Consider the following 12,769-nt stretch of genomic DNA (forward strand, 5'->3'; position numbering starts at 1 on the left):
TTTTCTGCTTAGGTGGTGTTGAGGAATCGAACCCAGAGCCTCATGTATGTGAGGCAAGCACTCTACCACTGAGCCACCTTCCCAGCCCTAGCACTATTTTTTTTTTTAAGCTGGTGCTGGTGATTCATGCCTGTAATCCTAGCTACTCAGGAGTTTGAAATCTGAGGATCCCAGTTCAAAACCAGCTGGGACAGGAAAGTCTGTGAGACTCTTCCTTTTTTTTGGTCGGTTGTGGGGCTTGAACTCTAGGCTTGAGGGCTGTCCCTGTGCTCTTCAGCTCAAGGCTAGCACTCTACCACTTTGAGCTACAGTGCCACTTCCGGTTTTCTAGTTTTCTAGTGGTTTATTGAAGATAAGAGCCTCATGAACTTTCCTGCCCGGGCTAGCTTTGAACTGCCATTCTCAGATCTCAGCCTCCTGAGTAGCTAGGATTACAGCTATGAGCCATGTGCGCCCAGCTGTGAGACTTTTATCTCTAAGAAAATACTCAGAAAAGGCTGTGGCTAGGGTGGTAGAGTACTAGCCTTGAACAAAATAAGGCCCAGGACAGTGCCTAGGCCCTGAGTTTAAGCCCTAGACCTGATTCCCCCTACCCCCCCCAAAAAAAAATTCCTTTTTTTTTGTTGTTGTTGTTGGTTGTGGGGCCTGAACTCTGGGCCAGAATGCTGTCCCTCAGCTCTTCAGCTCAAGGCTAGTACCCTACCACTTGAGCCACAGCACCACTTCCGGCTTTTTTTTTTCTGCTTCTGTGGTGCTGAGGAATCGAACCCAGGTCCTTATGCACGCAAAGCATGCACTCTACCACTGAGCCAACTTCCCAGCCAAAAAGTTTCTTCTAAGAGAAATAAACACAAGTATAAACAATTATTTTATAGCCATAATAAAGTATGTTAAATGTTTAAATCCATCATTATATTTTTAGTTCCCTTGTAAACCTGCCGTGCTATAGGTTCTAAAACAGGAGTTATATGTAGATTTTCAAGCTACCATTTTCCTTTTCTCCTCAAGTGACTAATAAAAGCATATTGTTCATTGACAATATTCCTGCGTCTGCCTTGAAGGAAGCAGGAGGCACCAAAGAACTCTCCACGGGTGTGGTACTGCTTATTAATCCTTCCTTTCACGGGAAGATGAGGAATGATTACATTCAAGTCCAACAGGTTCACCCCAGAAACCCTAGACTTTCATAATGCCTCAACCTATTCATTACTGTATTACCCAGTATGGGAACATAAAGACCAGACCAATATTACACAGGCTGACTCTTAATGTTAACATAGGTGCTTCTTCCTCCAGGAGGAAGTGAGAACTTTTTTCCTCCTATCACGATTTCCCTGTAGAGCTGCACTGTGTGAAGAACATCAACACCCAGCCTAGCTCTAACTTTAAGGTTATATGTTAGTATTCCCTAATTTAAAAATGTATATGTCTACATTGCCTTAAGGCAAGGGAAAATTCTAAAGGTAATTTTAAAGAGTAAATTTGAAGACCGAGTGCTGGTGGCTCATACCTATAATCCTAGCTACTCAGGAGGCTGAGAGGTGAGGATCATGGTTTAAAGCCAGCCGGGGCAGGAAAGTCTGTGAGACTCTTATCTCCACCAGAAAACTGGAAGTGGCACTGTGGCTCAAGTGCTAGAGCACTAGCCTTGAACGGAAGAGCTCAGGGACAGTGCCCAGGCCCAGAGTTCAAGCCTCATGACCACCACCTCCAACAGCAAAAAATTTGATTCTTTTGAGAATCAGTTTTTTTTTTAATTAATTTTATGTGGTACTGAGGAATTGAACCCAGGGCCTCATATATACTAGGCAAGCACTCTATCACTAAGCCACATTCCTAGTCCTAGAGAACCCCGTTTTTATGAAGTCAGTGGTGACTCTACCCAAGAGCTCTATTTTGTTTGGTAGCAGTCCTAGAGCTTGAACTCAGGGACTAGGCACTGTCCCTGTGCTTCTTTTGCTCATCAGTGCCCAGCCAGAGCACTTCTTTTGAAAAGTGAAAATCAAAGTGGGGTTCTTCACTGATGCTTGTGACTAGGTTCGGAAGGTGTTGGGTTTTATGTGTTTGTTTTTTTTTTATCTTGGTAGAAATATTATGCTCATTCTATGTAAAAACTAGCTGGTTTTCTTCATAACTCTTTCCTTTGTAATAAAAAATCTTGACTACAGAAAAAAAAGTGGAGTTCTGGTGGCTCACGCCTGTAATTCTAGCTACTCAGGAAGCTAAGATATGAGGATTGAGATTCAAAGCCAGCCCAGGCAAGAAAGTCCGTGAGACTCTGATCTCCAATTAACCACCAAAGTAGAAGGAGAGCTGTGGCACAAGTAGTAGAGCACAGCCTTTTTAATTGAAAAATCTCAGGGACAGTGCCCAGGCCCTGATTTCAAGCCCTAGAACCAACAAACACCCTGTAAAAATCAGATCAGTCACTAATTTTCCTAACCCCCCATTTAAAAAAAAAAAAATCCTTTCAACGTCCTTTAAAGCCCTGTATTATGTTAATCCAGGACTCTACCCCAATTTTTTCTGTTACTTCACCATCTACTTTTCTCCCCTGCTCTCGTTCAGCTCTACAACTAGCCTGTTTATTTGCTAATTCCAATACAATATGCAACCTCTGCTGCATGCTTTAAGGCCTTTACCTATCTTAATACTGCATTTAAAATTGCATCTCCCTGCTGGCCTTTATACTCTTAATTTCCTTTCTCTGTTGTACCCTTTGCTGTTTTGCTATAGCACTGATTGTCAACATCCTATATCATTTCCTTGTTTACGTTAATTATTATCTCCCTGTACATTGTGCATGGAGGATGGAACCATGTCTTACCCTGTGTACTACCTAGAGCAATTTTCTGGCAGATAATAGACACTCAACTATTACAGGATGAACTGACTCAGGACAAGGTGGCAATGTATTTATTGACAAGGTGCATGCCCAAGATCTTATCTGGTAAGACCAGATTGTTCTAACATTGGGGTAGGAGACCCACTCCTGTCACCAAGCAGGCTCTAATAAGCTTATTTCACAACAAACTATTCTCATTTGAAGTGAAGATTGCTAAAAGATGCTTGCAATCTCCATTACCAGCATTAATTGAACCAGATAATGCTCTATCACAGTCTGCAAGCCAGTTAAAAGAGGACACAGTGCAGGCCATCAGACACTAAGTCACCAGCCACTTACACAGGGACAGGACATGGCCATTCATTCCCTCAATCAAGTATTTGGTGTTCAGTGCTAGAGATGTAATGAGGAAAAGGGAGGTACCATTTAGATGAGAGGAGGGTGTACATAACAGAGCTACAATGGGGCCATCAGAGGTGGGGAATGCACACAGGTGATGGTCCCTACAGGGACCAAGGAAGGAGCAAATTAGGAAAAATTTCACAAAGAACTTGAACTCTTAGCTTGGCCTCAAAGCTTCTTTATTTTTCCTGTAGGTTGGCTTCAAACCTTGAGGCTCAGATCTGAGCCTCCTGAGTAAGGAGGATACCAAAGAGCCACAGATGTCCTGCCCCCCAGCTATCTATCATAAGCAAGCAGTTGTGTCTCATCTTTTTAATGAGACCAGAAGCAACTAGAAGACACATATACTCTTCACCTCTGGCATCTCACAGAATCTCACACAGCATTTACTCAATAACAAGGATTAGCAGACTTTCAAATGATAGCCTTGACTCAAGAAAAATGTGGTGGGAAATAGATGCAGAGCCAAAAGACCTGGGATGGATGCAATTTTGTATGTATTAGTATGTAATGAGGCTTGTCTCTTCCAACCTGTTTCCTTATCTGAAAATTAGACATAATGATACCTACTTCACAAGACTTCAGTGTCAAATGAGAAATCTGATATGCAAACCTTTGTAAGTCATCAAGGCCATTGATAAAGTCAAGTTAATAATTAGACTCACTCACATGCATAAGACTATGTTTTTAAACAAACAATCTGTTTGTAATGTCAAGAATTGAAAGCAAAGGAAAATTGAGATCAGATATTAATCCTGAAGATTATGTCTACATTTTAGTTCCTGGAAAAGGTGCAAGTTTGTTTCAGGCTTGGTATGCTAATTCAAAACATTTCCTGGGGCTGAGAAGGTGGCTCAGTGGTAGAGCACTTGCTTTGCATGCCTGAGGCCCTGGGTTCGATTCCTCAGCACCACATAAACAAAAAGAAAAAAGCCGGAAGTGGCACTGTGGCTCAAGTGGTAGAGTGCTAGCCTTGAGCTGAAGAGCTGAGGGACAGCGCCCAGGCCCAGAGTTCAGGCCCCACGACTGGACCCCCCAAAAAACAAAAAACAAAAACAAAACATTTCCTGGTGTGTTGGTAAGGATCCAGAGGAAACTGCCTCTACTAAAATTCAATCTTCCTGCACATTATAGTAAGGAGTGGGTGAGGGGAGAGGAATCAGGGAGAGAGTTGTAGCTAAGTAGCAAAGCCTTTCATCCCTTTCCCAGTCCCTCCCTCAGTGTCCTGGATGCTTTGATCTCTTTTCTCTGACAACCTCTTTACTAAGGCTTAGCTTATAAAGCCCCAAATAACCCAGCTCCTCCCCCATCCAGCTAAATCTTTCTCCATGTATACCTCTTATCCAAGGTCCATCACCTCTGCTCTCAGCTGTTGACTACTGGTTGAACCTGTTCAGTACTTACTTCAAGCTCAGTGGACAAATTTTTGCACAGCCTTCTCTGAAGATACATGTCTGGGGTAGGTGGCCCCTAGGGCTACAAGGCCCTTTAGAACTCTGTACCTGCCCTGCCTAGGGTGAGTATTACATTGACCTACTCAATAAGCAACATTCGCATGCCTGTGACTGTTCTAAGTACCAATGGTTGAGATGAGAAGACAACAAACTGCTCTAACACAGAAGGTAGCCACAAATATGATGGTAAAATCTACTAAGAACACAGCAGGGTAAGGAACAGAATCAAAAGTATTTCAACTGAGAAGGGAGAATGTATCACAGGAAGGCTGGAGGAAGGAAATCCCACAAGTGGGCAGTGTTCTGAGCCACCTTGAAAACCTAGGTCAGAGCTCCTAATGGGAATGTGGTGGCTCTAATATATTTTTCAAACCTTAAAAGGATAGTACTCTCTTGTCCCTGGAATTTTTTTTCCTGTCAGTAGTGGGGCTTGAACTCGGGGCCTGAGCACTGTCCCTGAGCTCTTTTTGCTCAAGACTAACACTGTACCACTTTGAGTCACAGTGCCAGTTTTTTGTGGTTAACTGGAGTCTCATAGACTTGCCTTCCTGGGTTGGCTTTGAACCAGGATCCTCAGATCTCAGCCTCCTAAGTAGCTAGGAGTACAGGTGTGAGCTACTAGCACCCAATTCCATGGAATTTTTGTAAAGACTCAACATCTGACTCCCTGAATGAGGCACCATGTGCCTGCCGTGATGGAATACTAAACCATACCACGTGTGGTCTACTCACCCATCCCAATTCATCCCACCCCCTTTTTCCCCTTAGAGCTGTATAACAGGAATAAAGAACCTTCTAAGGCCTGTGAACAGTTATGAACAGAAGTAGGCTGCTAATCATCCTCCAGCTAAAGAAGCAAATACAGGAGATTACTCACACATCGTTGAATTCCTCCAGAGACCGTGCAGGTGTGAAGACATCCAAAAGACCAATCACCTATATGGAACACACAAAAGTCAAAGAGTAAATCAGGGGGGCTGGGAAGGTGGCTCAGTGGTAGAGCGCTTGCCTAGCATGCCTGAGGCCCTGAGTTTGATTCCTCAGCACCACATAAGCAAAAAGAAAAAAGCCAGAAGTGGCGCTGTGGCTCAAGTGGTAGGGTGCTAGCCTTGAGCTGAAGAGCTGAGGGACAGCACCCAGGCCCAGAGTTCAGGCCCCACAACCGGATCCCCCCCCGCCAAAAAAAGAAATGTACTCAAGAGTAAATCAACAGCAGCTTATTGTAATACCCTAGGTCCTGAGCATTTTAAGTGGAACTAATTCCAACACATCCGCCTCAGTTCAATAACATTCTAACACTATATGGTTAACTCCAACTGCTTATCTACCCAAATCATGCTTTTGGGTCTCAATTTTTTCCCCCAATCCACTGCTGAACCATGATTCTCCCACATATGCTTTCCTGTATAGCAGGAATGACAGGTATGCACCACCACACTTAGCTTCTCCTTAATCTTTTCTGCCCAGGCTGGCTTCAAACTGTGATGTACCATGTACACCACTGCATCTAGCTATTGGTTAAGAAGTTCTACAAACTTTTTTTACCCAGGCTAGTCTCAAACCACAATTCTCTCAATGTCAGCCTTCCAAGTAGCTAGGATAACAGGCATGAAGCACCAGCACCTGGCATTATATTGCTATCTTAACATATAATGATGATTGTCATATCTTTATTTTTCAGTAGTACTTATAGCCTCCATATCTATCATTTGTATATATCATAATTTAATATAATATTTGGAAAACTGAATATTTGACAAAATGAAATCATTTACCAAATATATTTGGTACCTTCTCTAGGGTTTTATTTTCATGTAATTTGGAAATTGTTTTCATACTACTATGGAGTTTTATCTGAAGATGGCTCACACAGGGATTGGCCAACTGTGGGTGATCTAAATAAAGTGTGATCATAAACTATAGACTTCTTTTTTTTTGCCAGTCCTGGAGCTTGAACTTAGGGCCTGGGCACTGTCCTTGAGCCTGTCTGTGCTCAAAGCTAGCACTCGACCACTTGAGCCACAGCACCACTTTTCGGCTTTTTCTGTTTATGTGGTACTGAGGAATCAAACCCAGGGCTTCATGCATTCTAGGCAAGCACTCTAGAGTTTCATTCCTCGGTACCACATAAACAGAAAAGGCCAAAAGTGGTGCTGTGGTTCAAGTGGTCGAGTGCTAGCCTTGAGCAAATGAAGCTCAGGGACAGTTCCCAGGCCTAGGACTGGCAAAACAAACAAACAAATAACAACAAAAAAAACTCCAAAGAACCACAAAATGTAATTCTTTTTTTGTTGTTGTTGGCAGTTGTGGGGTTTGAACTCTGGGCTTGAGCGCTGTCCCTGCGTTCTTCAGCTCAAGGCAATCACTCTACCACTTGAGCCACAGCACCACTTCCAGTAAGAATCTCATCACTTTCCTGTCCGGGCTGGCTTTGAACCATGATCCTCAGATCTCAGCTTCTGAGTACTAGGGGAGAGCCACCGGTGTCCAGCTAAAAATGAAATTCTTATGAGCAAGCTCTTTGAAGCTGCTACTTCAGTAACAAGAATTTAAAACCTAAAGCTAAACTAAATTATTCAGATGATTAAAAAGCAAGGCTATAGTCAGGCTCATACCTGTAATCTTAGCTAAGGAGGGAGGCTGAGATGTGAGGATTTGTAGTTCAAAGACAGCCTGGGCAGGAAAGTCCATGAGACTTAGTCTACAGCTTCTCATTCTCAGGTAATGTTCTAGTTATACTCACTCACTGCTTTACCATATTAGGGTTTTAAAAACTGAGCAAAATAAGTTATATTTAAATTATATAATTCTCAATGACATTTATTAAAAGAATAGCTGCCTTTTGGAGAAGATTAGAAAGAACGGTTATAAAAACTCTGCACATGTTCTGTACAGTTGTATTTTCCAGATGTTTTCAATGTGTGGTTGGTTGAAACAGACTCTATGGATACAGTGACTGAAGGTACATGTAAACTAAATAGACATCTTATTTATTTATTTTTAATGCTAGTCATGGGGCTTGAACTTGGGGTCTGGGAGTTGTTCCTGAGTTTTTTTTTGCTCAAGGCATGTGCTACCACTTGAGCCACAGCTTCACTTCCAGCTTTCTGGTGATAATTGGAGACACATGGACTTTCTTTCCCAGGCTGACTTCAAACTGTAATTCTCACATCTTAGCCTCCTGAGTGGCTAGAATTACAAGCATGAGCCACTGGTGCCTAGCTAAATAGTCATCTTTAATAGAGAACTTTTGGTGAGCCAGACAAAGCATTCTTTCTCAAAATTTGTCTCTGCACTAACAAAAATACCCATGAACCAACCTCTTAAACAAATCAGGCAAACAATACAAACGTTCTTTTTATGCCAGGTTCCAGTGGTTCCTTTTTTTTTTGGTCAGTTGTGGGGCCTGAACTCTGGGCCTGGGCACTGTCCCTCAGCTCTTCAGCTCAAGGCTAGCGCTCTACCACTTGAGCCACAGCGCCACTTCCAGCTTTTTCTGCTTATATGGTGCTGAGGAATCAAACCCAGGGCCTCATGCATGCAAGGCAAGCACTTTATCACTGAACCACCTTCCCAGCCCCACAGTGGCTCCTTTCTATAATCCTAGTTACTCCCTTCTCTCTCCCTCCCTCCCTTCCAAAAGTGATTTCTTATTAAATATTTAGCTCTCTGGGAGGATACACCATTCTCATATGAGATCAACCTGATCCCCCCCAAATGCCACTAACACACAACAGTGCTGGGCTGGTACAAGACAACCTGGAGCACGTTTCCACAGGTGAATGAGGACACATGATCTTGAGCACCTCCTTCCTGGAGGACTTACATTCTCATGCTTCATGTGCTTGAGTAAGCGCAGCTCTCTATATGTCCTTTTGGCATGGATGATGGACTGAAACGGCCTGGACAGCTTCTTCACAGCCACACGCAACCCAGTCTTTGTGTCAAAAGCAGCACTAAAGGAGAAAAGAAAAAAAATTCCACCTTTAATTAAAAGTGGTCTCAATACAATTTCTTAATATCTACAAGGCCACTTTCTTTCCAATTAAATGGATCTATAACAAAATTTTTAAAAAACCCTTAACGTAAGACAAAATCTCACTATAATCTATACACTATAATGGATTGTTTTTGATGTTTACATCCACTCTTTCCTGTGTATCTAAATCAGGAGCCAGTAAAACTTTTCCATAAAAGTCCAGAGAGTAGTATTTTATGCTTTTTGAACCCTAAGGTTTTTTTTTTTGGGGGGGGGGGTGGTTCCGTGGGCCTGAACTCTGGGCCTGGGCGCTTTCCCTCAGCTCTTCAGCTCAAGGCTAGTGCTCTACCACTTGAGCCACAGCACCACTTCGGCCTTTTTTTTTTCTGCTTATGTGGTGCTGAGGAATTGAACCCAGGGCTTCTTGCATGCAAGGCAAACGCTCTACCACTAAGCCACCTTCCCAGCCCAACCCTAAGGTTTTTGTCACAACTATTTGACTTGAAGTTGTAGCTGCAAAACAGCCAGAAAATAAGTTAAAACAAAGTAATAATAGGTACAGCCAGGTTCTAATACACTATGTAGAAACAAGTGGCCTCCTCGTGACCTAGATGAGCCAACAGATCTAGATGAGCCAACAGACTGGTAACCAGAGTTCCAGAGTGTCAGTCCTGCTGTCACCTTGTCACATGGTAACTGGTCAGAATTTCATGACCACCTCATGCCCAGGACAATGAACTGGTACAGTTCTTGAGACTCAGAGTATGGGGCACTTTCTAAACGCTGAGATGCAGCAGGAAACAAATCAGCAAATCACACTTAGGGTAGGTGGGGAGGGGAAGAGCAGAAGAATAAAACACTTTCAAACTGGAATGGATACTGACAAAGATAAAGCAGGGCCAGGGCTGCTGTGCTGAGATGCCTTAGGGATATACCTGAGCTCCAAAGGCAAGCAACCATGCAGAGACATGGGGGAAACGAGCAATAAACCAAGGAAGAATGGTAAAATTAGCAGTCTTTACTTCATGCAAGAAGCTGTTCTGAGCCCTATTCATTACTCTTCTTGAAAATGGCTCTTTTGATCTCAACATTCTGACAAAGAAATATGGTCATTTCATCACTCACACATGAGGACACTAAAGCACGGTGAAGTGCTTTGTGCCATGTTCACAAAGCCAAGAAGTGGCAGAGTAGGGACAGTGAATGCAGAACTCATGTTATTTATTATTTGCTTGGCTAAACTGCCCCTCTGAAGAGTAAGTACAGCCAGGCACCAGTTGTTCACACCTGTAATCCTAACTACTAAGGAGGCTGAGATCAGAGGATCATTGTTCAAAGCCAACCCAGGCAGGGAAGTTTGTGGGACTCTTATCTCTAATTAATTACCAAAAAGCTGGAAGTGGAGCTATGGCTCAAGTGGTAGAGCACAAGCTTTGACAGAAAAAAGCTAAGGGATTAAGCCCAGGTTCTGAGTTCAAGCCCAGTACTAGCACCAGAAAAAGAGCAAATGCAAACAGCCAAGTGCAAAATAATAAAAACAAACAGAGCCGGAGGACTGGTGGCTCACACCTTGTAATCCCAGCTACTCAGGAGGCTGTCATCTGAGAATTGTGGTTTGAAGCTAGCTTAGTGGTAGAGTGCTTGCCTGGCATGCAGGAAGCCATGGGTTCAATTCCTCAGTACTACATATAAAGAAAAAGCCAGAAGTATGCTGTGGCTCAAGTGGTAGAACGCTAGCCTTGAGCATAAAGAGGCTCAGGGATAGCACTCAGGCCCTGAGTTCAAGTGAAAAGAAAAAGAAAAAGAAACAGAGGTAAAAAAGTATGGCATGCTGGGGTGAAGGAGAGGAGGAGAAAGGCACCTGCATGGCAAAGCACAGGAAGGAAGAGGACAACAAGCAGAGAGGAGATGTAGGCAGAGAGGTAGATTTTCCAGAATATCCATGGCAAAAAATGTGATGTGGTCTGGGAATGTGGCTCAGTGGTAGAGTGCTTGCCTTGCATGCATGAAGCCCTGGGTTCCATTCCTCAGTACCACATAAACAGCAAAAGCTGGAAGTGGCATGGTAGCTCAAGTGGTAGAGTGCTAGCCTTGAGCACAGAGAGGAAGAAAAGAAAGAAAGAAAGAAAGAAAGAAAGAAAGAAAGAAAGAAAGAGAGAAAGAAAGAGAGAAAGAAAGAGAGAAAGAAAGAGAGAAAGAAAGAGCGAAAGAAAGAGCAAAAGAAAGAAAGAAAGGAAGGAAGGAAGGAAGGAAGGAAGGAAGGAAGGAAGGAAGGAAGGAAGGAAGGAAGGAAGGAAAGAGTGATGTGGCCCATGGTGGTATACTCCTATAATCCCAGTTACACAGAGAAACACAGCTCTGCCATCAGAGGGTGCTCTCTCACAGACAGCATACGTTAGGCTAGTAGGCTGGATGGTGTCTTGTCAACCATTTTTTATTACTTCAAACACACTACTTTTTTGTTTCCTAAAGCCCCTGCCCACAACCCTGATAAGCCATTCCCTTCTGTGGTTATCTGCTAACTTGGAATTTTCCACCATTTACCAAAAAGTCCTGTCTGGGTGTCTCTGTCCACTCCCAACTTATTCTTGGTAACTTCAATACCCAGGTGGCAGGCCTATCTAATGTCCTGTTTCCTGGTCTTCATATCTCTCTCAAACCTTCCAATCACCCACCTCCCTCAAAAGTTGCCCTTGCCTTCATGGAGAAAATAGAAACCATCAGACGTGAGTCGGTCTGCCTAGCACCAGATCAATAATCCCATCTTCCCTCTTGCTACAGCTAAGGATGCAATGGAGCTTCTTACAAAACCCAAAGCCTCCATACATACTTTGGAGCCATTCCATATCTTCCCAGACCACTTAATCCCCTTTGTCCACTGTTTCAGTGACTGCTTCTCCCTATAACCTTGTCAAATAAATATGCTCTAGCAATCTCCCTTCCTCAACACATTACTTCCCTCAATTTGACTGCCAATCACAGTTAGTCTCCCTGCCTGCTCCCCTCCCCCACCAAAAATCACCTACACCAGCGAGCCCAACACAGGGGAAACAGCCCATCAGTTTCATGTGGGAATATGTAAGAAATGAAAATTCTCAGGCAGCATCCCGGAAACTGAAGGAGGTCCAGTAGTCTGTATTTTCTCAAGCTCTTCACACAACTCCAACTCACTCATCTCTACATCTGCTATTTGGACAAGCAGTGATGCCATCATCTAAGTGTTTGTTGGAAATAGTCTACTGACAAGATTGTCCAGAGTACCGGGCACCAGTGGCTCATGCCTGTAATCCTAGCTATTCAGGAGGCTGAGATTGGAGTATCGTGGTTCAAAGCCAGCCTGGACAGGAAAGTCTGTGAAATTCTTATCTCCAATTAATCACAGAAAAAACTGGAGGTACCACTGTGGCTCAAGTGATAGAGCGCTAGCCTTGAGCTGAAGAGCTAAGGGACAGTGCCCAGGCCGAGTTCAAGCCCCATGACCAACAACAAAAGAAAAGATTTTCCAGAGTTTCAAACAGTTGTTAAAATTTGGGAGGCACAAATCTTCACAATCCATTCATCATTCCTTCTTGAAGCCATTCAGAAACTGCTCTTCTCCCAATCATTAGTGACCTCTGTGACCAAATCAGATGACCATTTTCCTGAATTAGCAAGGTGACATGGTTACCATTGCCCCCTTCCCCTCAACTCTGTCCCTCCTAGTCTATAGCACTATTTCCATTGGTTCCCAGGAGCTCTCTCCTCCTATCCCCAGCGTGTGTGCTCCCTTTACTCAAAGCTCCTTGTGACAAAGTTCTTCAGGACATGTCCTGTCTTCTCTTCTCCCTGTCACATTCCATAGCTTCAAGTTAAATGCCATTGAAAACCCTACATCTATATTTCTTACTGAAATATTTTTTTCTCAGCCAACTGCCTGTCAGACATTCTTATATAAAACATATATGGGGGAGGGGAGGGGCTGGGAAGGTGGCTCAGTGGTAGAGCGCTTGCCTTCCATGCCTGAGGCCCTGGGTTTGATTCCTCAGCACCAAAAGAAGTGGCGCTGTGGCTCAAGTGGTAGAGCTCTAGCCTTGAGCTGAAGAGCTGAGG

The 12,769-nt window shown here is 43.6% G+C and overlaps 1 protein-coding gene across 3 annotated transcripts in view; it reads right to left on the minus strand.

Annotated features, from left to right (window-relative positions):
• The window catches only part of Mapk14 (mitogen-activated protein kinase 14), a 63,402-nt gene that overhangs the window by 29,947 nt on the left and 20,686 nt on the right, over nucleotides 1–12,769 (minus strand). For all 3 annotated transcript variants that reach the window (XM_070023886.1, XM_070023885.1, XM_070023887.1), the window contains exons 2-3: nucleotides 8,528–8,657; nucleotides 5,579–5,637 (exon numbers count right to left, since the gene is read on the minus strand). In XM_070023886.1, coding sequence (XP_069879987.1) covers nucleotides 5,579–5,637; nucleotides 8,528–8,657 — 189 coding nt within the window. The remainder of the gene's footprint in view (nucleotides 1–5,578; nucleotides 5,638–8,527; nucleotides 8,658–12,769) is intronic.

Source organism: Dipodomys merriami, unplaced genomic scaffold (assembly GCF_024711535.1).
Source record: "Dipodomys merriami isolate MVZ:Mamm:240054 unplaced genomic scaffold, mDipMer1.0.p SCAF_16, whole genome shotgun sequence".
Classification (NCBI taxonomy): domain Eukaryota; kingdom Metazoa; phylum Chordata; class Mammalia; order Rodentia; family Heteromyidae; genus Dipodomys; species Dipodomys merriami.